Source organism: Pagrus pagrus (assembly GCF_965226575.1).
Source record: "Pagrus pagrus genome assembly, chromosome: 19".
Classification (NCBI taxonomy): Eukaryota; Metazoa; Chordata; class Actinopteri; order Spariformes; family Sparidae; genus Pagrus; species Pagrus pagrus.
In genome coordinates, this window is record NC_140203.1 from 23,882,321 (window position 1) to 23,910,128 (window position 27,808).

The 27,808-nt window shown below is 40.0% G+C and overlaps 1 protein-coding gene across 2 annotated transcripts; it reads right to left on the bottom strand.

Moving 5' to 3' along the window:
• Window positions 1-39: 39 nt before the first annotated feature.
• st8sia3 (ST8 alpha-N-acetyl-neuraminide alpha-2,8-sialyltransferase 3) lies at window positions 40-27,056 on the bottom strand. Of its 2 annotated transcripts, XM_084383220.1 has the most exons (5): window positions 23,965-27,056; window positions 16,873-16,902; window positions 13,103-13,222; window positions 11,464-12,021; window positions 40-4,849 (listed from the first exon to the last, which is right to left on the bottom strand). In XM_084383220.1, the coding sequence occupies exons 1-5, from the start codon at window positions 24,216-24,218 to the stop codon at window positions 4,567-4,569; spliced, it is 1,245 nt and encodes a 414-aa protein (XP_084239346.1). In that variant the 5' UTR covers window positions 24,219-27,056; the 3' UTR covers window positions 40-4,566. The 2 variants fall into 2 exon arrangements, with proteins under 2 accessions (XP_084239346.1, XP_084239347.1); XM_084383221.1 differs by lacking the exon at window positions 16,873-16,902 and having other exon boundaries at window positions 23,965-27,054.
• Between the last annotated feature and the right edge of the window lie 752 nt (window positions 27,057-27,808).

Below are 27,808 nucleotides of genomic sequence, written 5' to 3' on the forward strand. Positions count from 1 at the left end.
CAAAAAATACATTCTTGAAAAATGTAACCTGACACTTACGTTTTATGGTATTTATAAAACACAAATAAAAAGTGACAAAAGAAGACCAAAATGATATAACGGTACATCCTATTGACCTTAAAAAGTTGTAATGTGCTCAAGTCAAAAAATAACATTATTACTACTATTTATTAAATAGTGATTTAACCTTCACGCCCACAATCTTTTCGTCAAAGTCCTGAAAATATCACATTTCAAGTCATAGATATATCATGTTGGAATGAAATTGTAGAAGACCAAAATATATATATTTAAAAAAGAAGAATGCAAGACAGCTAAAATCCGCATACACATTACAAAAATAGTCCCAGTTTCATTGTCTTAACATTTTGCAGCAAATATGAAAACACATGAAAAAAAAAACACTCAAGAGTCACTCCCTTGCAAATAAATGCACATTCCAGATATACCACTTGACATTTGATATGCCTAAAAACCAGATGAAAATGACTTAATTTACCAAGTTACCACATGGTGTTCCACATGTAACAAATTCACATTTTCATTTTTGGTGGCTTGGTGGCCAAGGTGTTTGACTGACTATTCGTAACAGTTCCTCAGTGAAGAGCTGGCTTTAACTACCACAACACTTGCCTCCGGGGAGTTTATTTATGCTTCTTTCAGGAGAATGCCCAAATGCAAATACCAAATTGCAATGACTGGAACAATCTGGACACTTCAGGACATGATGAAATTATGTAGCAACAAAAATACAACAGAGATCACAGAGCATTTCAAATTAGTAATACTAATTAACTACAAATGACACAAACATGATGGACTTGAAAAACATTAACATACCACAAAACACACAAAAATGCCTCCATAAACACACAAACACAGACCGAAGAAGCCATACATGTATTTTGTATAACTGTACCCATTCACAAAAACCTGAGTTGACAAAAGCACAGTATGCAATGCCAAGAGGGCCAAAATATTTGTCCCCAAATCTACAAAAAACTCTTAACTCAACCCGGATGTATTTTGCCATTAATTATTAGTATTCAAAACCATAACTTACTCTAGCCAAATAATTTCATTCAATCTTAACTCCCTTAAAATGTTGATGAAAGCTACAGTACTGTTATGAACAGAAGGACTGAGGTAATGAACCAAACGATTTGTATTGTTTATGTATAATATGCAAATAATTCATGGCTACGAGAATATCTTGCTTGTTTTTTACTATCTAAGGTTCCACTTGTCTCACATTGTCTCATGATGGACATATTAAACAAAGTGTGAAGTGGGACTCCAGTTCAAGGTCTTTTCTTTCTTAACAAATGAAACATCTGATAGTCACTTTAGAATGATTATTATTATATTCTTTTCAACATGAAAGCAATGCTCTCCAGCATATGTCCCCTTATTTTTGTTTAAAGGTTAATATTTGTGATTAGGTCATCTATATTCCCTTTCAAGCCCAGTTTATCTAAGAATTCTGTTCATATTCACTTTGCAAAGCATACTGTAGTTTATGCCCAATGCCAATCTGCAGTTCCAATGCAGGAAGAAGTGTGCCCTTTGTGTAGCAAGGCAGAAAGTAAGGGTGAATAGGTCAGGGTGGATGGGGTATAGCAGGAGCCCAGAGTTGCCTCTTGTCACTGTCTCCTTTATATTCATAATCCTGCCACAACAATTGATAATGCAATTTTATAGAGCATTTTAAGGATTTACAATAAAGCAATTTTAAAAGAAATACGTTTTTTTTCTCTTCAACCAAACTAATTTTAAATTCAATTTACATGTCATAGAACAAAACATGAAAATCTTCATGAAAATCTTGAGCTTATGCTAACCACAGACCTTATTTGAGACATTAAAGATGTCTCAGGGATGCACAACTTGACTCAGTCTTATTTCTTTGCACATTATGGTTGTGCTAGTTGTTGCTGGAAAATAGTGTTAAACTGTATAAACCTCATTTCAAGCAAACAAGCTCTAATAAAGCCAATGCACACTACTTTCCCAGCACCAAATGGCAGACAGAATTAGCGACTTGCTGGTGAAGAAAGAAGAGAATTTAGCAGCTATCGAGCCAGGTATTGTTCTCAGGAGGTGATGGGGACCAAACTGGAGCTAAAAGAGAGTGAAAGTGACTTACATTCATCGGGTGGACACAAAAACAACTGAAATCATGACGATGTCACTCTCTGTCTGCTTCATGTCTAAAAAGAGGGCTTGTTTACACATTAGCTGAAACAACTCTATAAGCTGTTAATGTGTCAATGTTGCATCTTCAACTTGGACTGTGTCCAAAAATTCAGGGAATGGAGCTTTAGGGAAAAAATTAAGATCAATAGTTTATATAGACCAATGAGTTAATGACTATGCAAGTGACTAATCAATAGTTAATTTAAATTAATTTTGCACTCATTGTAAATTGTATAAGAGATTCTTCTGCATGCTTAAAATTAATTGATTTGTTTAAGTCTATCACTGAGTGTATCAATGGTACTTTCTACTGCCCTGTTCTTAGCTGTTAAATAATCAATTGCTAACCAAAAAGTACTGATTATTTAGTACTTAAGACTGTTCATTTGGTAGGTCCAAATGTTTTCGCATTCAACAGTGAAGATGAAACCCAAGTCTCTTTCTTTTCCTGACTGAAGTGACTGACAAGATTTAGATTTACTCGTAAAACTGCTCTTTCTGTTCTTTCTGGGATCAGACTACATAAAATCGTCCCAATAATGTCCCAACCCAACAGACATGGGAGGTGGGGAACAAAACTGACCGTAGGATATAACAGTTGCTAGTTTTATCCGTTGCAGTGTGAAAGACAATTGATGTAGCATCTGGGACATCTAAAAATGTCCTGACAAAAAGAACAGAACAATGTTTTCTGCCTTCTTTCATCTAGTGTTTGACAAGATGGGAAATTGGAGGGAGTGTATCATAGTGTTACTATGATGCTTACAGGTGGAACAGTGAAGTTGATCCCTGGAACCGCCTGATGGATCACCTGTATGACATTTAAGATGCGAAAGACAAGATAGTTTATGACTAGCCTTATGTGACATAGTGACTATCTAGAAAAGTCCAATCCCAATACAAGCATTGCCCCTCCCATTTATCTCTACCCTTCCATTTTGAGCATTCGAGCCTAGGGGTAGGTCGTCCTGATTCTTGTTGGGATAGAGAGGCAAAACAATAATCATATAAAACAATGGCTACTAGCTCGCTGATGTCTCAGTAGCTAATTAGCTAGCTTGCTAATGTTTCATTGTTGTTGCTGATCTGTGCACAACAGTCATTTTTGCATTTTCACGTATATCAATAATGCAGACTGGCAGGGTAGGAGCATGGGTTGCTAATGGCAGCCTATAAAGCACTTCTAGTGCCCAAGTAACGAAGCAATGTTCCTTTTTATTAGATGACTTGATTGATAGCATAAAGTTGTGAACAAATTGTGAGTGTCCCTGCTTGTCTTTCCCTATCAGGATTCCCACAGTAAGAGAAATCACCACAGTGGAGCATATTGGAAATGTCCAGTCATGTCTGTTTACATAAACGCCAATGATGACAACTGATGACATATCAGGGCCTTGAAGGGTTGTCCCATTTCAAAGTGGGAAATTTCATCCACTACTCCTTGTAACTCTGTTGTGAGGGACAAGTGGGCCCTCGACAATGTGGGGTAAGGGTAAAAATTGGAAATGGGATTGAGCCTGTGTAGTCTGATCCCAGCATAAGAAATGTTTAGGTAACTCTGCCACTGTTGTCAAACTATGAATAACCACATTGCTGTCTTCCAAAGCGCTAAGACCAGAAGCAGCACTGCGTTAAAAAAACGCAAGGCCCAATGTTGGCGGTCATGTCTTGCTTCAGATACTAGTGACACAATGATGTACAATCCAGGATAACCAGTTTGAGTAACAGATTCATTAAATGAAGGCTCATTCAACTCATTTAAATGATCAATGACAATCATTTTCTCTATAATTCAATCTACGAGAAATGTGCACAAATTTTTTTGCCATGGCCCTCTGCATCTGGACCCAAGCTGCATCAAAACAGTAGTCTCATTGAAATGGAAAAGATGGGATCTGCCATCTTTAATGAAGTGCTGATATCGGCCTGAACACAGCCTTGCCTTTAAACAGTCAATCTGCTGATCTGTAGCTGTAGTGCCAAGAGTGATGAGAGATAAAAACACCATGAAGCAATTCAAGGTTGTGATATAATGCTGAAGAACAACGCTGCCTGTAAGTCCAGCTGCAGCCACCTTTTCCAAAAAATTAAATGCAGTCCTTCAAATTCTGGAAGAAATGAATAGAGTCCTTGTTTCTTGAGCTGTTGTGGTTTGCACAAATGGTTCATCTTAAGCTCAGGATTATGGGTTTTTGCTTGGGGATCTTAGACTAAAAACAGTTTAAGTACCCACTGAACCAACTCAGTAATAAAGCCAGGATTTTGCTTTTGGCAAAAGAACATGAATCCTTCCCTTGTCTGCCTCGTCATCTTGATATCTATGGCCTGTGGAAATGTTCGCAAAGTGCTGTACCTGCTGCACTTTAAGGCCTAAGCGCAGTGGGAGAGGCTGAGTTTCAGCAGTCCCTGCGTGTGCATCTTATAGAGGAGTTTGAACTCAGCAGGCAGCTGATGGGACTCCTGCCATTTGGTGGTGAACTTGGTGCCCTTCTTGTCGTAGTAGTGGTACGGCAACTCCTTACCCGTGTTTGGATCCCAGCCAAAGGGCCAGAAGCCGTACAGGTGGATCTGGTCGCACATGGAGGATGCCAGTGTGTACATCAGGATGCCAGTGCTCAGGCGCTTCGGCGACAGCTGCTTTGTTTTCCAGTAGCTATTGAGCACAAGTAAAAAAAACAATTATGTATTAAAAGAGTCTTACATTTTTCAAAATATGTGGAGTTTAAGTCACTCAATGTAAAACACCTGAATGCAACCCTTTAATGTTGACTCTGCAGCTAGTTTGCTTAGTTTTCATTGATTAGGGGTTTACATGACTTAATTTCATTTCTTTTCTCAGGTCATGATTTTTGGAACTTGTGTTAGCTCGAAAAAGGCAATTTGTTAAATGCAGAGGGTTCAGGTTCTCTCTGCAGAGGGAACAACCCTTTATTTAAAACAGGCTTATATTAGAGACAGACCTTTATTTGTATTTTCCCAGCATTATTATATTTTAGTAAGAAGCATTTGTATCTTCTGATCTCTTTTTGTTTTAATTTCCTCCATGTTTACCTGTTATTTCATTTAATACATAACACAGCACTAATTCCATCAGTACAACAGTCATGTCATACTCGCCGCTCTGTCATGGTTTTGGGTTATTTGCATCCTGTTTTTAGTCAAAGAGTCTCTTCATACATGTTATACTTTGTTTCACTTCCTTTCTGTGTCTCTTTCCCACCTTTGTGATTGCCCCAATTTGTTTCACCTGTCCCTGATTGTCAGTCCTTGTGTATTTAGTTGATGTGCTTCCCTCTTTCAGTCCTTGTGTCATCTGCATTTTCAGCCTGTGTAACCTGCGCTTCTTAGTTTTTTGTTATTTTTTAAATATGAGTTTAGTTTATGTGCTTCTGTATTTCCTTAGTTCTTGGATTTGCTTGCCTGTTTTCTTTGTTTTTGGATTCAGCTTATCATCATTAAAGCTCACTTTCTGTTTCTAGTGTCTGCCTTCCTGGAGTCTAGCATTTGGTTCCTTTTTGCAAAAACCTGAAACACTCACATAGTTTCACTGCTCTAAAAGAAGTCTTCGCCTAATTAACTCAGATCGCTTCTACTCAGCCATTTTTGATCACTTTTGAGCTAATGTCAGTGAAACTCAACACTTGCTGTCTAGATTTTTAACAATAAAAGCCTTCCTGCAGCTCAGTGAGGATCATTTCTCAATTTTCTGGTAGGATTTTAAGTAGTAGTCATAGTAGTGCCACTCTCAAACAAACCCTCTACACCCTTTACCCAATTCCACTTGTTTGTGTGTCCACATCGAGTATCTGCAAGATTAGGTGCCATCACAAACCAAAAAGTGGGTTTTTAAAACGCTACAACAGAGTCGATATCAAAGCCGACTTAAGGTACGTGTCCACTGGATCCCCATACATTGTCTAAGTAGAAAGACGTGCAATGATTTTTGGTAGTGGAGCATAGCTTAATGAGAGACGGGGCGACGCATTTCCCACTCCTATTTTGCATTAAGTTGTATTCTGGCTACTTTATGCAAATCCGTCCACTGCATTGACTCCGGAAACTTGTGAAACACTATAAGAACTAAACATTGTCGAGTTAAAATGAAGACAGCTTCTGCAACTGCATGGCTTATTTCTTGTCTAAAATGTATTTAGAAACTTTTTCTTATGTTACATAAACGAGCTGCAGAAGTTGGTCTGGTTGGAAATCCTCGAGCAGCAGTCCATTAGTGGCGTTCGTCCAATCAAGTGCAGCCAATGAGTGTTTGCATAGTTGTCGGAGGGTGTAGCCTGTTTTGGACAGGCTTGCAAAGTTGGGAAACGTCACGTGCCCTCGCATCAAATGATGCCCCTGTGGACACGTACCTTTACTGATCATGTGCAATGTCATGGATGACCATAGGTATAGTGCTGCCGGGCACGCCAGAGCACTGCTCTGCCACTATTTTTCTGTGAGGAAGTGAGGAAATAAAACGTTCAGTTTGCATGATCTGGTTGAAAATCAAATACTATAATTTGAGCACTTGAAGATCCAATTATCACTCAAGCATCTGTCTTGAAAGAGGGCCAAAAAAATACTCGACAACAAAAAACAAACAGAATGGTCAAAGATGTCATATTGACATTCAAGGTGTGCTGACTGATTCACTCATGCTTTGAGTAACATGCAAGGAAATGTTCCACCTTAAAGGATGCCGGTGGTCTTTGTGAATTATTTTTTTCCCATGTATAACGAGCTAACAATAATTCTTAACGACGAAGAGGCAGCAAAACATCCTTTGATTTTTTGGAACAGCTAAAACGAGTTAGTTATAAAATTATAATTTAACAAGTGTGAATGCAATCATTCTACGCTGTAGTTACACGGTTCGGCCACTATGAAAATTGGCTTCAAACCCTGACCCACTTCCTGGGGGCTTGGTTGAGTGAAGCTTTTATTCTACTACTTCCTCACAGCGTCTTCAAATTCTTGTAAAAGTTCAGAGGTCAGCATGAGACTCTCGCAAGATGCGGCACAGAAACATTAGCGTAGCGTTTCCAAGGAAAAAAAAGCACCATGTCCGACAACGCCGACAAGATTTACAATGTCAAATCTAAAATCAAAAGCCTGGAAGGAGCCTGGATTTGAAGGATTTGATGTAAAGTAGACAAAAAACTACTTTGGCTCTGTAGAGCAGTGTTTAAGTACAGTGGTAGCACGTATCTTAGCGTTCACCTGGTGAGACGGCATGGCGCAACCTGTGCAGATGATGAGGATGCTAGTAAAGCTAGCACTAGCAAGAACACAAAAGACAGAGACAAACACTTTTTCTAGCCACAATTTAGTCACAACTGGGTGAGGTCTAAGGTAATCACGGCGTCTATAGCGCATTTTATTGCTAAGGACTTACGACCTGTCTGCTTTTGAACGTGTTGCTATCATTAGCTGTATTCTGTGACTGCTGGTATAACTGCACATTAATAACTGCCATTGTCTACTGACATTATGTACTGAACTGAACCATACTGCACACTGTTTACTGTCTACTGACAGTTGCTGCACAGTGCACACTATTAAGTTAATCCAACTTTTGAGTTTGTTATCAGTAGTAAACATTTGTCTGATTGTTATTCATAGGTGTGATTTCATACACCGATTATTAGGAAGCAGAGGATACAGACAGTCAGGGACATCCAGTTCAGAGAGGTCCAATGCAGACAGATCCAGCTCAGAGAGACCCTACTCATGGAGATCCAGACAACAGGATAGTTTTTCCTCAGATCCAGGATGAAACAGGTGTGTTTTTATACACTGAGGTATAAGCAGATTGAGATAAAGATATACATAATAGTAAGACAATGCATAGGATTCCCTGGTCTTCTGAAATATCTATTTGAAGGTAAGCAATGCCACTTTTATAGAATTGGCTTATTCTCATTTATAATGAAAATGAATGTCTACATGAAGCAAAGAATTGTATCGGATTGTTTCTTATCGTAACTGGATTGGATCGAATCGAATCGAATCGTACCAAATCGGAATCTAATCATATCGAATCGTTCCATAATAAAAAGAATTGTCCCTGAATCGTATCGTAGCTCATTTATCTAGATAAGTATCGGATCGTCTGATAAGGGAGCGATGCACACCCCTAATAAATGTAAACTTAGCGGTTACTTGACCTTCAAAATGAGCCATGATGTACTGTAACTGTGTGTGTGCATGCCCTCCCACACGCATCACGCTCCGGTACTTAAACAAATAATACTACACCCTTCTGGACAACGCTCCTTACAAACATAACCAGCTCAAACTAAGATACAGTAGACATTTAATATTGTCACAGAACTTAACAACTTAAGTTTCTTCCCTAGGTTTCCACTGGAGAGAGGGAAGTTTGTCTCAAAGCTTGCCGCTGCTCTACAGCTTAATGAAGGGTGCTTCACTCAGCTGTGAGTGTAACTACAAACAGAGTGCACTCCATGAGTGAGTGGGAGTGGGAATGGTTTGGTTTGAAAAACCAACGAAGAGTGGTGAGTATGACATGTCTCTGTCATTGCACTGATGGAATTAGTGCTGTGAAAATCTACATCCTGCTAAATTTGTGAGCTATTAAGCCAAAAGTAGGGCTGAACAATTTATTAAAATATATCGAAATCATGATGTGGCCTGATGTAATATCCAAATTGTATGAGCTGCAAGGTTTTGATAAAGGTATAATGTGTCACAACATAATATTATAAATAAGGTATTGGGGTGCAACAGAGCCTCAGCCTATAATTTATATTCTCCAGACATCAGGGAACATGCTTGTTTGGTATAGACCCTGCAGAAATCACATCGTCATCAATTTTAGATTCAGTCAGTCCTAACAATAAGCAACTCCATCTTGTTTTTATTCTTTTTTGCGAAACAATAAAAACAGTGCATGAATTAGATTAAGCCCAGGTACTGTATGTATTTGTTTGTGTGACAAATGAATGTACACATACTTAGATTTCATAAAAACTAACATTTCTATATGTAATTCTCAAAAAAAACAGAATTAACTTTTTTTGATATCAGTGACTTCACATTATTAGATAAAAAAAAAAAACCCTAATCTGATCAGATAGTCTTGCTCTGCAGCATCACAGAGGGGGAACTCTCCACACTGGCTGCCACAAAAGCATTTCCAAGAGTCCTTGAGGTGCTGAAAGCTGTCTGAGCTGCTTAAACGTGGTAATTCTTCCAGAGCAGGTAGTTTTAATGGGATTGGTGAAGATTAGGGTACTGTACGAACAGCCTTTTCTGCTGCCACAACACTAAGCACCAGACCTAAATCCTTCTCCACACACACAGCTACAGCTCTGTGCCATACCTTTCACTAAATAGCTGTTTCCTTATAATCCGGCTTTGGAGCCTAAATCTCCTCTTTGCCATATAGAGCAAAGCTCAATACAATACAACCACACGTTAGTTTCCACAAACTACTACAAATAGGACAGAGATACACGTTGACATTTTAAACACAGAGACACATAAAGAAAAAGAGAACTAGATGGGCAGTCTGACAGGTCCTGACACATGGTACACCTGCTTTAGGAGACAGCACTAACCATCCTGACCTGGTGTAAATGGGGCCTGATTGTGTGTGAGTCCTGCTTGACAAGCAGAAAATCACTAAGAGGCACAGGAGTCTGAAAAAAACAATCAACTGTCTGCCGACCACTTGTATGCAACCTACTGTACATACAAAACACTCTGCACTGGAAAATCTGTTGCCAGAAACATAATTGGATCAAAAATGATGTTCAAAAATGTATTCAGCACAAACCACAGAGGAGTAATGAAGCATAATGTTTAGGAAACAGGGTTGGGCATTAAAATCATCAATTAATGTCATGAAAGGTCAACACCCAACCATGGAGCCATAGAGCTCCATTATTGGTCAAAAACTATTAAAAACACATCAGTGAGCCACACTATTGACATGCTCCTTCATTAGCATGTACATGTTTTGCCCCACTCTCACAATCACAGTCCTGCAGCTGGAAACACTAGAACACCAAATATGTATCAATCCACCACTGAAAATAGTCCTCAACAAATGCAAAATATTACCTCCTGTTTGACTAATGTTAGCTAAAAAGTGCAGTGCCCAGCTGTTTTAGGAAACTACTGAGCCTCTTTTAGAAGTGAAACTAAATATTTTTAACCCTAACTATTCAGACCAATGCATTTTTTAAGCTGGAGAAGACAAGCCTTTTTTAGTAAAAGGAACATTAAGGGCTGGAATATTCTCCCAAACGGACGCAAACACGGACATCTGCAGACACCACGGACATGTAGTAGTTCTGTTAATACTAGGGTTGTCACAATTCACCAAATCCATGATTTGATTGACTTTTGATTTTAAAAACACGATTCAATTCAACTGAAACTTTGTTCAGCACTGACTGCTATGACATTCTTAGACTATTTGGTCTGTAGAGATCAACAGACAGACATTCACATTTTCAAATTCTTCTAAAAGGTATTTCACAGCAGTTTTACTTTATCCTGGTGGCTTTTTGCAGGTTAGGGTTTGAAGTTTAGTTTTTGAATAATATTCACTTAAAATAAAGATTCCAGAGTTCAAGTTTGGTTCCTCAAATCTGTCCAGAGTAAACCCTCTTTCCAAACAAATCAATAAAAGATCTCTGAAAAAGTAAATAAATCCAACACCTCTGACAACAACACAGTTTCCTCTGGTATGGTCCATTTTTCTCCAGCACAGTCAGTTGATTGTCTTAGTGCAAACAGGACAAGTGTCTGGAAGTGCAGCTGGAGACTACTGTGGTCTTTTAAGTGATTTTTTTCCCTTTGGACTTGCAAGTAAGCAGGGGTGGAAATTGTGACACCCTTAGTTTATACTACTTTTTGGAGTCCACTTTGAGGATGCATTCCACACATGCGCAGGCGTATTTCATAGCTTTCGACAACGTAGTGGCCACGTGGACACATCTACGCACTCATAACAATTTGGCTGTATGCGGCTGTACGATCAGAGCTTACTCCTACTCTCTCTGATGATGAAATTCATGCCATGCGGACCAAGTGGACCCTCCTGCATACGCCCCCAGACTTGGGACACGCCTTATTAATTGACAAGCCTGCTGGCTCCACTTACCTTATTCGTATATTGAGATCTGATCACACTGTTGGAATACATTTCAGATAACATATCCAGCCACAGATCACAGGTTGTTATCAGGTGGAGATGGGGTCTTTGTTGTAAATGTACTGCAGTGTTTCAGTGTGTCTTACTTGTTGATATACTGCATGATGTTTCCGGGCCAGGCCAGCTGGACCTTCAGCTGACCTCGATGTTCCACAAAGAAATCGACCAGCGTCCTCGTCACTGTGGCTGACGTGTGGAAGAAAAATGCTGGGATCCACAGGATGGCACCGTCCAGCTTCTTCAAACTCAGGAAGAAGTTGTTCCTGTCCTGCACAGTCAGTAAATTGTTATAGTATTTCTCCAGGATACTGGGGTTAAAGGTTGTCATGTTGGTCCGTCGTCCAACGTCCTTCTTAAAGATCTCAGTTGGCGCGAAGTTGCAACGGAAGACAAAGTCAAACTTCTCAATCTGGGGGCCACAGCGCGAGCCGGTGAGGATGCCGCTGTTGCCGATCACGGCGCAGACATTGTAGTGCTTGTTGAGGATTGGCGAGACCTCAGGGAGGAGGGAGCGGAAGTTCTCGCCAATGGAGAAGACGTATTTGTGGCTGGAATAGTCATAGTGCATCAGCTGTCCGACTCGGACTGAGCCTCGTGTCAGTGAGAAGTTGTGGGGGATGTCAATGTACTGAGTAATCTCCTTTCTGCAAGGCAAAAAAGACATTTTTATTCAGAATCAGAATACTTTATTAATCCCTGGGGGGAAATTGATTTAGTTTTTTGCTCCGTGCAAAGTAGAGATAAAATACAGCATGAATGGAACAAGAGATATAGATATAAATGCAATAGTAAAGTAGACAACAAATAAAATAAAATAAAATAGAATAATAAAGTGCAAGTGTATACAGTGCAATAAAAAATATGGTATATGTGAAATATACATAGATACACATATATATAAATATATAAATATATATATATATATAGCCATTTGAGTCCGATCAGAGGGAGGAGTTGTAAAGTTTAATGGCCACAGGTAGGAATGACTTCCTGTGGCACTCAGTGTTGCATTTCGGAGCAATTAGTCTCTGGCTGAAGGTGCTCCTCTGTTTGACCAGAGCGTTGCGGAGAGGGTGAAAGTCATACAGCAGTATTGCCCGCAACTTGGACAGCATCCTCCTGTCTGACACTGCTGTCAAAGTGTCCAGCTGCACCCCCACAACGTCACTGGCCTTCCTGATCAGCTTGTTGAGTCGTTGTTTGTTGAGCTTGTTGTTCATTACAGCTTCCTTACTGTAAGTATCCGTAAGTCAGAATGAATAATATCTGCACATTGTTTTAGTTTTTTTTTGATAGTCTACCTTGTGACTGACAGGTCGCTACCACTGCACGTCTTCTGGTTCTCAGATCCAATTCAGATTCAGTAAAATGCTTTTGAACCCCAACTCTAAAGCCAACAACACCACAAGCCAACTGGTTTCAACACTTTTTCTGTAAAATGTTCCAGGCCTCATCTTTTGTTACTATGATATTGAAGTGCTTTTTGCTCACGGAAAAGAAACGCAGGCATTTCACCGCTGGTGCTCACTGCTTAAACCACAGTGAGCTTTCAGGACCATCACAAAGTCCACAGAAAGAGAGAGAATGTGTGTGTGTGTGTGTGTGTGTGTGTGTGTGTGTGTGTGTGTGTGTGTGTGTGTGTGTGTGTGTGTGTGTGTGTGCGTGTGTGTGTGTGTGTGTGCGTGTGTGTGTGTGTACACGCATGTGCGTGTGTGTGTAACGTACTTCAGTTGTATAAAAGCAGTGCTGTTGTAGCTCCATCTCGAGGAGTTCTGCAGGTCCTCGCTGAGAGCGCTGGTCAGAGGAGAGAAAGCTGGATCCAGATACTTCATCGCCAGCTGGGAGCTACACAGACAAGGAGGAGGAGGACATGGAGACACGGGGGTTAGCTCAGGCTTTGGAGAAATTCGGCTTCATCCACTTGCACTTCAAGATGTTTTGAGGAGCATTTTAGCCCTTTTAAAAAAAGGTTTGTGGGTAGTGCAAAATATTATGCATTCAAAACAATTACAGGAGAATATTTCTGACAGGCCAGTAAACGAAAGCAGTCAGGCAATCAGAGAAGTTGTAAACAAGCTATTGTTTATCTAGTCAAATTACTGAAACCAATTAGGTTTGCAAAATGTCAAAAATACACAAGCATAAATTTTGTAAAGTAAACCTCTATAACAAATCTGAGATAAAATGTCACACTATTTTGTTTTTCATGTTTCTTACAAAGAGAAAATGAAAGTATTGAGTTCATCCATTCATTTTTTTCACTGCATGAAAAGATTTAATAACTACTTGCTTGGCTTTGTTTAGATATCTTACACCTATGTGTGGAAATACCTTGAAACTTTGAGAGAGATCATCTGACTGCAAGTGTTTCTTGATGTAGAAATGATTTCTATAAAAATTTAAAAAATTTAATAAATCAAAATTGTTCTCTAAAGAGCTTCGTCTAGGTTGTCTTTATCTCTCTCAGGACCACTGTCTCCACAAAACTAAAATGCCCCCAAGAAAAGCTGACTGAAATGTGCAAGTGTTTGAGAACATTTCATTCCATTAGGGAACCAGCTGCATTAATAAACAGATTCAGCCAGTTTCATTTACACTATCAGCTCAGTGTAAAAGCAGCCTTCAGCCTCTTTGAAATCAAGAATAAAACCATCCCAGTGTACTGATGAGCAGTAAGGCCAAACTGTTGCAGAAATTCTGTCCATCTTAGCAAGTTATTCATAGTAAATTTGAGACTTTGGATGTGAAGATTTGGTTGCATGTAGTAATTATCCTTTCAGCTTGGTTTTGAAACAACTTTCCACAGTTTGAACTCATGCCTTGTTTCCTGCTTTTCAAGACTGTATGAGAAATCGAATGATGTCACCTGCTGGTAACATGAGGTCAATGTACTTGATAAGATGAACACTGTTTTTGCAGTGCAAGAAGCCTCAACTCTTTCAATATTAATACCAATAATAACCCAGAGATTTGCTATTTTACTTTGAAGGATATTCTAAATCCTGATTTTTGCATGGAAACCTTGACATTTTTAATGCATTTGAGCTGTCTCTTGGTAGACTCTGCACACCAGAACAGTATTGAGTCCACATGTCCTGGAAAAGCAATGCTTATGTCTCACCCAGAGTCATTTGAGAAAATAGTTGTCGGTGTCATCCATCACTGACTTGTTAATTGAAAAAACACTGACAGACTGATAAAGTTGAAAGTAAAAATTGACTGGGTGGTAAGAACTCTTAGTGTCTTTCAAGGTGGGAGAAAGAAAACATCAGATGTAGCCTGGGATTCGCAAATCCGTGTCAGTCTGGAACCTTTCAGTTCGTTTTAGATATCCTTTTCACAGCAGACATTTTGACTTGTCAAAGCAGCAAAAGCACAGGTGTGAGCAACACTTTTAATGAGGGCTACATCCTATTAAGTGTCCCAATAAGCCATGACAGTAAGTACACAGGCACAACACCAGAGCTCTGGAACTAGCTCACCTAAATAGGATGAAACCATCATTAATGTTATAAATTCCACCTGTGCTTTTCCTGCTTTGACAAGTCAAAATGTCTGCCGTGGTGTAAAGCATGTAAACTCAAGATGCCTTAGTTAAACTCTAGTTCTAGCTAGCTAGCTATCTAATAAGATACAACAAATAACAAACAGCTGTGGAGTCTCTTTTTCCCCTCTTGGTGGATTTAAGCAGGCAGTTTTCATTTGTCTTTCTGGTGAGCCAGGCAAAAGGCATTCTGGATCTCTCTTTGTACTGGACACACAGAGATGAAACCGATGTTCCCATCTGACTCTGACAAGAAACAAGAGTGACTTTCCACAATGTTGAAAGATGGTTTAAAGAGAGAACTTGCCTCTTTAATACTGTTCTTCTGCCTTTGACTAAACATCAAAATGTCAAGGTTTCAGGTCAAGACTCTGCTATGACAGACAAACTGGTCAAATAGTATTTGCATGTAAATTTAAGTTTGGTCCATCTTGCATGAAGAACAAGAAAGGTGGAGTTGACTCCATGAGGACAATTCAGAATTCTGATTAATTCCACCATTCTGTAAGTTTTAAAGTCCTGTATGGAAAACTCCACCTCTGTAATACCTGGCCAGTCTAAAACACACCTTTAAAAGTATGTGTAAATACTGTTTGACCTGGATCTGATGCAGTCAGACCTCCAGAAGCTTTATTTTGTTGTTGCAGCATCTGCCATCTTTGTGGACAGCGAGGCTCAGCCGGAGAGGTGCAGTGCTGAATCAGGATCATCATGAAATAGCGACTAATTACAAACCATAGCTGGGAAAGGAGCTTACTTTTTAGCAAAACTTCTCAACTGTTCATTTAGATTTTTGTAGTAATGTTGGACATTTGAATATATTCCAGGTTTCTGAAATATTATTTACAGCCTTAATATGTGTGCAAGTTATTATCTTGTTTGCAGAGGAAAATAACTAAGATTAAGATTAAAGAATCATGACATACAACTTAAAACTTCTATATTACTGCTTCTTTAAAGGGGGCAATGTGTAAGAAATGGCCAGAATTTGTAGCTCCAAAAACATACAGCAGGGGCAGCATAACCGCTAACTGCTGCTCAATATACTTTTTGCTAGCTTTCTTTGGCTGTAGCTAGCTCTTGTTAGCTAATTAGCTCAGTTAACTGTTTAGCTGGCCGCGCTATTAGCCGACTAGAGTCTGCCCAGATCACAAACTCGGATCACAGGGGGAGTCACAGCGGGCAGAGCTGCTCAGCTCAGTCAGAGTCAGGTCAGTTTAAAAACAGTGGATATAGTAAGGAGGTGATTTACAGCAGCTCTGACTGAGCCAGGGCTAATTGGTTAGCATGCTAACTTCAGTCGATATCTCCGCAACACAACAGCCTACATACTATAGACATCTTTAACATAAAATCAACACTATTGTTTCTTTCCACTCTGCGGTGATGTCATTTTTTGAATGTTCGAAACTAAAATTCTGGCCATTACAAATTGCCTTCATAATAGAAATATATAGTGATTTGATCATGTATTAATGAGATCATGTGACACTCTATTTTGTTAGGACATCTGAGATAAATGTCGGAATATAATAAGAAAATGTTTTGTTTTACACTTTGGATTCATCTTAATTCTTTATTTCATGATGTTTCAAATCCAACACCACACCATCCAAAAGGCTTCAGAGAAGATTCAGGGTCCTGTGTCTTGCTCGTGACACAACCAGTTGGATGGCTGCAGGTTTCAACGCAGCCAATCACAGCTAAAGCAGAAGATGCTGATGGTTTAAAATAAAAATAAAAAATTGAAACCAGCAGGTTCTCTCAACAAATTCAAACAAAGTTGCTCACACTTGGTTTGTTGCTGAGAGTCAGGCGATAGATAGATAGATAGATAGATAGATAGATAGATAGACTCCATTTGAAAAAATAAAAATATTGATATAAAGAAAAAGTATAGACGGAGCACATCCTTGTGTTTTTGATTCAAATGTCAGCACTCTGTATTCACCTCAGGTCGGGTTTGCGAGGCGGCCTCTCGCTGCAGGAGGAATGTGAAACAAAAACAAAAAAACAAACTCACTCTTACCTTAATCAGCACCAGTGACTTTAAGATGACATTTAACTGAAAGAAAGGATTACCTAAAGTAGACTCTTTAAAGGCCCGGCATGCATAAGTACAATGCATTTTGAATACTTACTCTATATCATTATTTTTATAACAATAAAATACTTTGTATTGTGAGGAATAGTGATCATTGTAGTTGCATTCCAGTGCTGACAAAATAACACAAACATTTCAACAACTGGGCACAATTAAAGACGAATAGTCTATCAGCACTGGATTACTGAATATACTTACGATAAAATGTGAAAAACAAACTAGCAAAACAAGAATTTTAGTCATCTTAACTTTATAAAACTTAACTATTTATCATAGTAGCAAAGTATCATTTTCTTGACCATTAGAGGGTTCATGTACACTACACAATTATATGAATAATAAAACATCTTCCAGAAGGTTTTGTAAAGGTCACAACCTACAGCTACTATTGGATGGATTGTCATACATTTGGTACAGACATTCATGGTCCCCAGTGGATGAATCCTAATGACTGTGGTGATATGCTAACTTTTAGTGCCAACCATTAAGTTGATGTTTTTGGTTTTGTGTGAAATATCTGACCAAGTATTGGATGATCTGAAATAAACTAAGATGGTGCATAAGCCTGCAGCTCGAGTACAGATTCATACACCCCTTTTTTAGCTAGCTAAAGGCTAGGGCTTACAAAGGCTCACATTATCAGCTTACATTCAGGGTTCAAAAGAATCAACATCTGGAAGGTAATTGCCTTTCTTTGTGAGCATAATTGCAGTCCATGACACAATCACGACGAGCAGCACAAATCTGTTGGACCAGTCATGTTTGGATGCCAATGTAAGCGTGCAAAGCCAGGAGCAGCACAAAGTCGATATAGTCTGCCACCATGTTCCCCATGATGCTGGGAAATCAGAGCCGTATACAGTCTCATAATGATGTGATTCTACGGAGGCTAGCCCCTGGAAAAGCAAACTGGGGGTTCACAGGTTGAAATAACTACATATTTAATAGCACTTGGTTCACATTGGTGGAAAGGGAATAAAAGTGTCACTAGGGTGACCACCACCGCCACCAGAAAGTCACTGGCACAGTGATGGCTATAGTTAAGACTTTTACATGATCTTCCCTGCCAGTATACTGTAGGTAACAACATATAAGTGATCTTTACCTCTGTATAATTTTAACTCATAGCAAAACAAAATTCTTCCCTGTCCAGTACCATTAACCATTTATTACCATTTAACCATTTATTACCCTGGATCTGGACTTGCTTGATGAAGACTGTAGTTACAAAGAATAGCAGGTGCACAATGATGTGCAGCGCCGGCTTGTAAACCCAATGTATCCAAGGAAGCTTCACCCAGACATGCTTCAGCTACTTGTATACTCTCACTCTTATATGGCCAATATTTTTCAGATCACATCAGAGACCATCAGATTGTCTAACACCCTGTCTATCCACTGGCTGCACAACAGCAAAGTATTTCCCTCAACCACCATGTTCCTGATGATAAACTCTCACTCCACAACAGGACAGCAGGAAATTTAGATCTGTTCACCAGCAGTGTTTTTTCTTCAAAATGCCGGTCTCCTTCACATCTACTCTGAGCATAACCTTGGCCTGTGGTGACGGCGAGCAAAGAGGAAAATGATTGCGGGCGGGAGAAAAATGAATTCAGCTCTCGTGCAATAAATCAGAGCCAAGGACGGCTCACTGGCCTCCAGAACCTTCATCAGAATGACGCGGTTTTAGCATCACACTCCAAACCTGACCCAACATGTCAGACAACAGAGATTTACTGAATAATTTCCCATGGAGTTGTATTGCAGTGACCCTACTGAAACCTGGACTGGAATCAGATGAAGTAAAATGCATTAAGCTCATGTGTAAACACAACTCACAAACACACACTGAGGATCTGACCAGCTCAACTAGTTCTGGAGGCACTCAGACACACAGTTACCCTGAGAGGCAGATACCAGACCTTGGATCTTTGAAAACTCGTGTGAGAGAAATTGGAGCAGCTTCATACCGCACTTGTTCTTGTTTTAATGTGAATCCGGAGCTTTAGTCCTGTTGCTTCTATTTTGAAATGTATTTTATCTCTGTTGCTGTGTGATTTTTGTGTGTCTTGTGATTGTTGCAACTTTTCTATGCTGCTGTCTTGGCCAGGCTTCCCTTGAAAAAGAGACCATTGTGTCTCAACGGGACCGACCTGGTTAAATAAAGGCAAAATGAAAAATAAAAAGATAGATTTGTGAGATCACGTGATCTCAGGAGTCCATCTTGCCAACATATGCACTTCGGGCGGAACCACATTTGTTTGGACCAATAAGCGTCCTGTGAGGAACTACTTGCAGCTACGGGTGTCATTCAGGTGTGATTATCAGCAAGAGAAGTGACTGTTTGAAATCATTTGAAAACAATGGTGGCTCCTCAAGAGGTTAGCATCGACGCTGCTAGCATCAGTTATATCAGAACTGGAGCGCATTACTTTATTGAAAGAAGAGCAAACAACAGCACTGAAGGCTTTTCTCCTGAGGAAAAAAGGTTTCAATCTTCTCTTGACAGACTCCTCCAGTGGTGGCACTCCCCTACTGTTGACCTGATTGGTTGAAGTTAGCCCGTGATAGAGGCAAAAGACAGTAAGTGCCTGCCCTTTCCAAAATAGTTTCCCGTGCCAGGTTAGACACACGGTCCTGTTAACAATAAACTACTGATTGAGAGCCGGAGCCCCATAAAGCTAGTACATCAGTTGGACAACAGCACTGTTACATCACACTCACCACTCTGCTGTTCTCAGATTCTCTTTTAACACAAATGAAGTTGGTGTTAAAACTAAGGCAAACAATGGAAGGAAACAAATGTGTTTATAGCCTTCAGCCCATGTTTTATCAACTTTAAAAATGTATTCCTGAAACCTTTTTCAAGCAAAATTGGTTGCAAACATGGCAGTACATGGACTGAAGGAGACAGAAGAGCTGTGAGTTAATGAGCTGATCTAGTTCACAGCTGTGAGATTAAGTGACAGATGCCCTGTTTTCCTTCAGGCTGATACACACTCTCACTGACATGTACTACATTTGGACCAGGTTACCACGGAAAAGTTGTCCTTTTTTTTAAATCAGTCAATTAGTGTCACCCAGTATATATTAATAACATCCTTGCTGTCTGTTAGAAAACCTGAACTGATTCTGATATTTTGATCAGATGTTTTTCTTTAATAATGGATAAGTTTTGAAGAGGGAGTGGCAGTAAGAGTAAGTACGTCTTTATTTGGGGTATCAGTGGCTTTTGTCTGTTTAAAATCATGTCTGTTAGAGGAAGCTGATGTCAATTTTAGGTTTATTAGTTTAGCACAGAAGTTGACTCTCTTCCATGTTAAATGACTCGTCTTCACCAGTCAGTCGCTCTGAATTCAGGCAGCCGTTAAATACCTTAGCCTACATGTAAACTGACATATAGCTGCTAGTAATAGTAGTAGTAATACCAACAGTTATACCAGTAAAAATAACAATTAACACTTAATAGTTGTTGTTAGTTGTTAGTTAGTACAAGAGTAGTGGGATTAAGAATTCTAGTAGCAATAGAAGAGACAAAATACAAGTATACTAAGTGGGACAATAGGAAACAGTAGCAATATGTGGAAATGATAGTATACACTAGTAGTAGCTGTATGTAGTTGCAGCAGCAGTTATAGTAGGAATAGTAGTAGTGGTCATAGTAGGGATGACTCGTAGTACTGAAGGAGGAAGAGTAGAAGGAAAAGGAGTAAGAGAGTCTATTTTGAATTGAATTTTGGATTATTGCAGAAAATAATCTCTGTCAAACACAAGTTTATGATCCTTACACGTTTTGTTCATCAAGATAATCTTCACAGATGAACACCACCTTTGATAAATTTCTAAGCGTAAATTAAATCTTCAGCAGCAAAAAGCTAATGTTAGGCTATAAACAGACTGCACTGACCGATCTACAAGTCGCAAAGTAAGTGATTGAATAGTTTGCAACTGAAGTTGGCCTGTAAAGAAGGACAAATGAGTAGATGAGTCTCTGTGTTCAGCGTCTTTATGTTTGATGTCCCCGACAACTTCTATAGTCTCATTTAGCCACTTGCTAGCAACCGCCGTTTTTAAGACACGGAAGCGCTTTATAATTCAGTTCAGGGACATTTGCTTATGTATTTCACGTTGCAGAACAAAATGTGTAAATATCTTAAGACTGTGGTAACCACAGACCTAATTTCAGGCTTTTAACTGAAAATCCATTCAAAAAACCCACTCACTTTGAGACGAGGGAACTGGAAGCACAAACGTGCTAACTGATTTCAGGGTTTAAGAGTCATTATTACAGCAACCTATGTGTAGCAGCAGCAGTAATAGTAGGTGTAGTAGTGGTGTTGCTACTGGACGTAGGGGAAACAACTAGCCTGACTGTCCAAATTTCAAACATACAAGTACCAGTGCCAGTAATGCTCATTTTTAACAATGTTGCATCTCACTTGTTTAATTCCTCCAAAAACACAACTGTGAAAGTGACAATTTGAGGTCTGGGCAGAGGTCACTAATAGGCCGACCGCGGTCCGGGTCCAGTTTGGACGGCGTCTCTGACAAGACTTTGTAAATTACTGATAATTATTTTAATAGGAGCGTTTCTATATTAACTGGTGCAGCTTTTACAGCCTTTACCATACTGGTTTAGCGCCCCCTGGACACCCACAGACCAACTGCATGCTTTTTAAATCATCTCACGTGATGCTACTTAGCCAATCAAATCAGCGCATTCTGACAAGTGGGGTGACTCGAGTGAGTGAAAAACTGCACACAGTCAGAGACATCTGTCAGAGGAAATGCTAGTCAAAGAAGAGGTAATTAACATGGGGTGCTCTGAAGAGACAAACGTGTATGGCAAACAGAGCTTTTAATCAAGAACAAGACTCTTACAAGATCATTGTTCACGAGCGGTTCAAAACCAGTACGTCTCATATGTTCTGGTACCATGGTGATTATTAAAAGCAGCAATGTGAAGCGCCACAGTGAGATGAAGCACAAGTCTTTTGAGCAAACATACCCACTCAAATCCAAATTTAGAGCACCAAAAACAAAGGCACCCACTATGTATGGCACTATTCAAACAAAATATCATTCCAGGCTCACAATGACCATCTACACATTTGTATGAGGAAAAGCCCTGACACCATTACAGCCCTCTGAAGGAAACTCTGAAGCTCACGTCTCTCACTGAACAAGAGAAAGTGGAGGAATGGGGCAAAAGTGGGAAAGAAAGACTTCAGATGTTAAGATATGTTGAGATGTTTTTATACAGTTGGTTGAGAGTGGTAAGATGTGAAATGATACAACTACTAGGCTACTTCTATACATATATATATATATATATATATATATATATACTGTATATATATTAATATATATTATATGGCACTGAATTGTAATGACAGTTAGGCATTATGAGGTTCCAGACTCTCTGACTTTTAAGTGAACACCCCTGTCTTAGAGAGAGTTATGTATTGTCAATGTTTCTTGGCGAGCAGCTGCTGGCTGCAGGGACTGGACTGTTGTCATCACTGTGAGGTTACCAGCAGAGATTCCAGGAAGTCACTGCTGCTCTCTCACCATGACATTGACTAAATCTAAATTTAGATTCAACATATTACATAAAAAGTCAGTTTTAGAGATGTTGGAGCCAAGTGTTGGTGTTCCCCTGGCTTCCAGTCTTTGAGCTAAGCTAGGCTAACCACATTGAGATAAGTGCATTTTCCAAAAAGTAAAACTATTCCTTTAATATTTATCACAAATTATCAAATGTTAGCTATGTTATTGACCTGAAGTATCACATGAGTTTAACATCAGCACAGATTATATCTGTCGGAAGCCTCTGTCTAAAAACATCATGTCAGTTTCAGCCTACGTTCCCTTTTACAGGGAGGTCAGTGCCTGTTCTCATATTGTGCCCACCTCAAGCAGAGGGTCGAGGCATCTGTAACCAGAAGCTCGTCTCACAACTTGTTGATGGCAAACGAGAACAGAGCTACTGTAGCTAAAGCCAAAGTGGTACTTCTTTTTAATTAATGCTGCTACTGAGGTATAGAGTGAAGTATGGCGGTAACTCTATACTTGATACACAATACAGGCAAAAGTATATGGACACGTCCACCACTTCCACTTTTTATTCAGATTTTTTTTATATCTGGCTGCAGAGATTTATTTAGTTTCATATTCAATTCATAATAGCATTAGAGACGTCCACCACAGATGTTGGGTGATAGGATCTGGCTCACAGTCCATGTTCCACTTCATCCCAAATGTGAAGGGCTTGAGGTCAGAGTGGAGTGTGGCCAAAGTGCAGTAAAACTGTGGAGGTGGATGGTGGATGGCTGTGTAGCACACACAACTTTTGTGCAGATACTGTACTGTTACAATCCACAATTTAAGGTTCACTTTTAAAAAAAATCTTTCCCGCACAATAAAGTATACCATACACAGATATTGTTGAAATAAGCCATTTTTAAAACTGACATTGAATGTCAAAAAACCTTATTAAACTGAGATTTGGCTGAGTGATCTATTATCAGTGATCAGTCCAGAGGCAGGTGGCACAAAGTTCTAATTATATGCTTTTGCTTTACAATTGTCTTTTATTGGAACAGTGAGTCCATAGAAACACAACCCCAGACCATAAGAACATTAAGCTATGTGAGGTGTCACCATGTCTTAGGCCCTGTACTGAATAAATTATGCTAATTGTGCTCAGTCTGTGAGCTGTCAGTCCTCAGACAGCAGATAGAGGCCTTCATCTGATCACATCAAGGAGTAACATCATTTATGAGAATGTAACATTCATTCAAAACATCAACAATCAAGATTGGGAGACAACTATACATTAAACTGGTTTATGTAGGCCTACACATCTGCACCATTTAAAAATAAAATCCAAACACTCAGCTGATCAGTCTGCAGCTCTACAGCCTGGCCTGGACTCACCGAAACCCTGCGTGGAACATGGACAGCCTGGATCCTCCATTAGGTCCGTATCTGGGGGTGCTGAGCAGGAAGTCCTTCTTGATGGACACGTAGCTGATGAGCGACAGGATGAGCAGTGCCACGCTGAACATGACGAGCCCCAGCGCGCTGGCTATCCGCACCATCCTGCCTCTCTGCGGGCACCAGCCCCCCCGGACCAGAGGATCACTGACGGGCCACGAAGAGGAGACAGCGAGTACCCACGCGCACCGCATCCGCGGCAGAGCGAGGGCGTAGACGCGAAGACGACGCGCGCTTCACGCAGATTTCAGAGTCCATGTGGGGAGGAAGAGCAGATGCGATTACGCGGCAGCGGCAACGCATGGGCGGCGAACAGGCACCTAGAAATGCTAAAGGCCGGGCAGGCGAGCGAGGACGCGCAAACGGCGGATTTATGGACGCTTTTAACAGAAGCCATGAAGACTAAAGAGTCCATGCGTGGAGCAGGAGTGAGGAGCCGAGGGCCGCGTTTTTACAGCCGATGTCATCACCTAAATACGAGGCAGCGACGCGTCTGCGGAAGAAAAGGCGCAGGAAGAACGAGCGTGACGCATTGACAGTCCATGAGTCGCAGAAGAGAAAGCAGAGGAGGGAGGAGGGGTGCTGGAGGTTTTTCTGCAGGCATGCGGGGTTAGATTACAGCCGGATTCATAACCTCAAGGTGGTGAAATGAAGCGACGACGTCCTGCGGGCTGAAGATGGAGGCGGCCGGCGGATGCTGCTCCCTCCCGTCATCTGCATCCTCGGCGTCTCTCTCCGGTAGTCTCATTAATTAAGACGGAGTGTCGCTTTAAGGAGACGCAGCTCTTGTATCGCGGTAATCAGATAAACAGCAGCAGCAGCATCCGAGGCGGAGCTCTGCGTCCTGATGGACGCGGGGAGACGCAGAGGGAGAGGACACCCGCCGCCCAGACACACCGGAGGGAGAGAGGTGTCAGTCTGAGCTCAGACATCCTGAGAAACACGAGGAGATGTGTTTCATATGATAATACATGTTTTCTGCTCATGTAAGATAATAATAAAAATAATAATAATAATAATAATAATAATAATAATAATGTGTTAGTTTGATAGGCCTTTCTGTTTATCACATATATAGGTGCTAAGTTTCTTTTGTAAATAGCTGGCCTATAGCCTGTTTCTAGGCTATATGATGTGTAAGTACAATGTGCAAAAGTATATTCATATATTAAAAGTTAAATGTATTTGACATGTGATTTTGATATATTTCATAAAGTGGTATGGTGTTTTAGCCTCCGAGGTGTACCTCTGTGTACCTCACAGAGATAATGAAGCAATATTAATCTTCAGGTTGTTTTGCAAAACATTTGAAAATTAATTTTTATCATTGTTTAAGATATGTTTAATTAAAACACAGATGTGTGAAGGAACAACTGTTTTGGGATGCTGTAGTATCAGAATCAACACTAATGGCTCTGTGTGTCTATGAGCTAAATGCTAACTTTAGCCAGCCGTTCTCACAATGTAATGTTGAAATGCTGATGTTTAGCAAGTGTGGGCCTACTGCTTACTGTCCTGACCCTCTTTAATGACGTCCCTTTAAAAAATGATAGAATTAATCATTTCAGTATACGGACAAATTCAACTGACATGTTTACATTCAGGTGACGAAACCTTCTTGTGACCAAAGTAGTTATGATTCTTAGATGTTGTGACCACAGGAAGTAGTGTGAGGACGTGACAACAAACTTGAAGACAGTTTCTCTTTTTCAACCAACAGTTAGCGCTGGCGTCCACGGCCTGGGTGAATACTGGAGTCTGACCTACAGCAGACAGTTTTACTGGAACTACTTAGTAGGTGTCCATTATCAGGAGTTACTGGACACCTACTAAGTAGTTCCAATGAAAGCTTGTATCTAAAATGAGTACGCAAATGCTAGCTTTCTAGCTAATAGCTGACTCAAAGAGTTCTATGAGCTGAGTGGGCTAGTTTATCTCCTGTTACTGAGCTGTATCTGTGGTTCACCCTCCAGTATTTACTGGAGCAGTGAACAATGCATAAGAACCTCATGGGATGGTAATGATAGTCCAGGTATTAGTCAAACAATCAGGTGTTGCCAGAGAATTATGAAAATATGTATTAACTGTTCTATTTTCTTTCACTGGTGACTGAGTGACCATAGTGTAAGCGAGATAATGCCTGACAAGTGGAGGCAACCATCCTCTGCTGCCTGTCACATGGTTCTGACCTCTGCGTTGTCCAATTGGTCCTAATGGACACTTCCTCTGGCATTATCCCTTTCATAACCAAGTGTCTGTTATTGTAACTGTGATGATGAAGACCCTTCAGTCTTAACAAAGTAGTCATTTTACCCCAAACCATGATCTTTACCCTACTCTTACCCCAAACCTTCAAGAGTAACGTAAGACCAGGATGAAAAGCAATGTTTCATTGCCTTCTGGTCGGAAGTTTCGGGGGTTGGGGACGGTCAAATGTGTGCTCTTTTGCGTCTTTGACAACTGTGATGTCATGGTGTTCTGGCACACCCTGGAGTACACCTGTACATCACTGCAGCATGAGGTCAGAAGTTAGGCCAGTGGAGGTCAGCAAAAATAAGATATTAAGGGGATGTTAAGTTACTCTGTAACCATAGAGGTGTCAGATAAGAAAATGTTGTTCTGGAGACCATGGACAACAGCATATTTTGTCATTTAATTCAGAGGACTTATAGCAGCAAAAATTTGCCTCAAAGGGTTTTTACAATCTGTGCTCATGCTAATAGCATGCAAGTATATGTACAGATGATGATGATGGGAATGTCATTAGCTTGACAGGTATTTGATTATAAACCACATTAACACTGACCTGATTATGGCACCAGACGAAAAGTTGGATGAACACCGAAGACTAACAGAAGATCACGACTCAACAGCATTTACATTTCTCTTCTTAACACTCTTATATGGTGTCATTTCCTTTCACTGATGTCACTCATAGGAACAGTACAGTATTTTGGTTCAGAAATACATTGGTGTCACAGAGTGAACATTGTGAAAACCCAAATAATATGACTTTTTTTTATTAAACATTTCCCATGAAGAGGGAAGCATTTAAGCTCCTAAAAACATACAAGTCTGACATTTATCAACATTATTGAGTGTTGTCTCAGATGAATGTCAGAAATGGTAAGAATGGAAATGAGAAAATGCAATATTTTAGCAGAAAACAAATCGAAATATATAGATTGTTATTGCATTATTTTATTTATTTTACTTTGGGCTAATTAATAATTAGTTTGTCTCAACAGGATATAACTGATATCTTAATCACTGAATCAATGGTTTAGTTTCATTTAAGGTAAAGTACCCCAGCTTTATAGGACTGCAGATATAAGTAGGCTAATGGATTCAGCATGGCAAACTTAATGTTCCGTAATAAACATTTGACAAAGTTGTTCCAAATGGTTTCATCAAAACAGCAGACAGACAGTCGGTTAGACGCTCTTCAGACACGTACAGACATCAGACAGAGAGACAGGGTGCTGTGACTGCTGGCATTTCAGCACTGACCTTTCTACTGATCTTAAGGCCTGATGGAACCTACACACACAGACACACATGCACACGACAGAGGTTTTGTAAAGGCTGTCAGACACACAGATTAAGATCCTAAAGCCTCAAATCGAATGTCTCTCTTGCTGCCACACACAAACACACACACACACACGCACGTTAACAGGGCCAACAGGGCGCTAAAGTCCTCCACTATCTATGAGGGGACCTCTGTTTCTGGTCATTTTGAAGAAACAAAAATAGAATAGAAAAGCTTATTTTAAGGTCTTTT

Bases quoted from the DNA above. Each gene is read 5' to 3' on its own strand.
- st8sia3 (XM_084383220.1), bottom strand. From the start codon at position 24,218: ATGCGGTGCGCGTGGGTACTCGCTGTCTCCTCTTCGTGGCCCGTCAGT. The intron at 16,903-23,964 runs GTGAGTCCAGGC...TTCCTCCTGCAG, and splicing joins ATGTTCCACGCAGGGTTTCG to CGAGAGGCCGCCTCGCAAAC. The intron at 13,223-16,872 runs GTGAATACAGAG...TTGTCTGTGTAG, and splicing joins CCTCGCAAACCCGACCTGAG to CTCCCAGCTGGCGATGAAGT.